The following is a 2,366-nucleotide window of genomic DNA, read 5'->3' on the forward strand; positions in this document are numbered from 1 at the left end:
GTAGCTCCTTATACAGGCAGACGGACTTCGGAGCCCACTTTTTTTTTGCATTCTCTACGAATGCATAACTTGAGACATACATATGTATGTACATATATGAGGAGATCAGAATAATTGTGGGTCAATTCCACTTCTCTATAGGTTGGATGTTTTAAGGTCTTAAAAATTAACATAATATGTAGAATGAAAGAAAGAAATTCTAGAGATCTGTGAAATATTTATTTCAAAAGTGGTTTCTAATGGACTTGGCCCATTATTATTCTGATATAGTACCTAAATCGCAAATAAAAAGTTAGGGACTTGCAAGGAACGTATGACTTTCGTTTGTGGTGATAAATGACATAATAACCCTGTATAGGGAGATAACAACAAAAACAGTTATTTTTACTTAATTATATTTAGTATTTATATATTAATCAAAAAAATAATCAGCCCCATTAATTGTTTCATGTGAACAAAATTTCCACTCTTTTTTGGGTTAAAAAAATCCCTTTATTTTAAAACTACCTTCCAAGTGAAATACGAAACATTTCATAAGTTTTTTTATAAAAAAATTTTAAAAGATGAAAAATAAAATAGTTCGACAGAGAACTGAAATTTAATTCGCGTAACATTATTGCAAAGCTTATAAAGCTTTTAAACTCCCAAGCAAACATACATAAATATTTCTCTTGAAAATTTTTCCCGGGAAACTTTTAAATAGGGCTAAACATTATTTACTGTTCATCTTCTGCAAAAATAACTCCAACTTGTTTCCTAATTGAATCTTCAATGTGTGCTAACAATAAACTTTCACTGTGAGGCATATCTTCACTTTGTAATTTTCCCTCCATGATACATTTTCGAACTTCTTCGGCTTCGTAACGTAATCCTTCGGAGTTGAGGAAATTTGTCTTATATTTGCCTTTGGGTAGGGGCCATGTTTTTTCCTTGCCATCAACATCAATTATTGTTGTAGGACACCAGAAGTTCAAAATCTGTAAAAATAATAATAATTTTTTTTTCTTTATTTTGATTTTCTAAATTATTAAGCTTATTATTTACAGTTATTTGACCCTTGGTACCCTTGATAATTGCTTTGTTTTCTAATTCCTTTTTAGCACTTGTTTGAATTTTAGCAATTCTTCTGCCAGAATATTCCAATTCAGCAGCAACACCAACATCAACGCCTTCAGCATTTAGTTCTCCAGTTGCTTTAATTGATAACGGAGGCTCTTGGAATGCCCATTGAGATGCTTGAATTACGTATATACCCAAGTCAAGAACTGTTCCACCGCCTAGTTCTTTTTTTCTAAATGCAAATAAAAAAAAAAAAACATTAACAAAGTTCTTGATTTTTTTTTTATCTCAAAACAAAAAAAAACTTATCAAACGTTATCGAGAGAACAACCACAAACACTTCACAATTTATGAAGCTGTTGTTTTTTTTTTTTATTATATGAACAAATATAAGTACTTACTGCAATCGATCGATTTCAGTTAAATCGAATCCAAACGATACATTCACTTCTTGAATTTTACCTAGAGTACCAAGTGCTATCTGCTTGCGAACATATTGATAAGCTGGAAAGAATCTTGACCATACGGCTTCCATAAGGAATAATTTCCGACTCTTTGCATAAGCTGTAAGTTGTTGAGCTTGTTTTTCATTCATACAAAGTGGTTTTTCCACAAGAATATGCTTCCCATGCTTCAGCATAAGCATTCCAATATCGAAATGTTGTGGATTCAGAGCACCGATATAGACAACATCTATATTACAGCAAAAAGTCAGAAATATTAGATCATGATAAAGTTTGAATTATTAATTAATTTAAATAGATAATTTACCAATATCGGAAGACTTAGCAAGTTCTTCATAACTACCAAATGCATTTGGAATATCATGGAGTTTTGCGAATTCTTCTGCGCGTTTCTTATCACGAGCCGCTATTGCAATAGCAATATGCTCACTAATAGGCAAGGTACTAAGGCCAGTGACGAAATCGTGACTTATTTTGCCAGCTGCAACAATTCCCCAACGCAAAGCCATTATTCAATTTGGATTCAATTCTTCTAAGTGAATGATTCTGCAGTTCATTGAATACTGAATTTTATAGAGTTTAAATCAGGTATGGCTAGGTCTAGGTTAAGTGTTGTGTTATCAACTGAAAAGTTGTTGAAAATAAATAAATAAATAAAATACACTTCTGGGTCGCAAGTACTTGCTTTTGTACACAAATTTCGTAGTATTAAATTTGTTCAGGCAGACTGAAAATAGTCAAGAGTTTTATAACCATTTAATTATTATATACTTTAATGTATTCTATATTTTGTAGTTTGATATAAAAATACAAAAACACACATTTTTGGAGTAGGTAATATAT

At 31.2% G+C, this 2,366-nt stretch overlaps 1 protein-coding gene across 1 annotated transcript; it reads right to left on the minus strand.

The window, feature by feature from the left end:
* Positions 1-632: 632 nt before the first annotated feature.
* Positions 633-2,099, minus strand: LOC129915669 (trans-1,2-dihydrobenzene-1,2-diol dehydrogenase-like). Its single transcript, XM_055995329.1, has 4 exons — positions 1,831-2,099; positions 1,461-1,752; positions 1,045-1,291; positions 633-977 (listed from the first exon to the last, which is right to left on the minus strand). Exons 1-4 carry the CDS (start codon positions 2,030-2,032, stop codon positions 717-719), a joined length of 1,002 nt encoding a protein of 333 aa, XP_055851304.1. The 5' UTR covers positions 2,033-2,099; the 3' UTR covers positions 633-716.
* Positions 2,100-2,366: the final 267 nt, after the last annotated feature.

This window comes from Episyrphus balteatus, chromosome 1, assembly GCF_945859705.1.
Source record: "Episyrphus balteatus chromosome 1, idEpiBalt1.1, whole genome shotgun sequence".
Lineage (NCBI taxonomy): Eukaryota > Metazoa > Arthropoda > Insecta > Diptera > Syrphidae > Episyrphus > Episyrphus balteatus.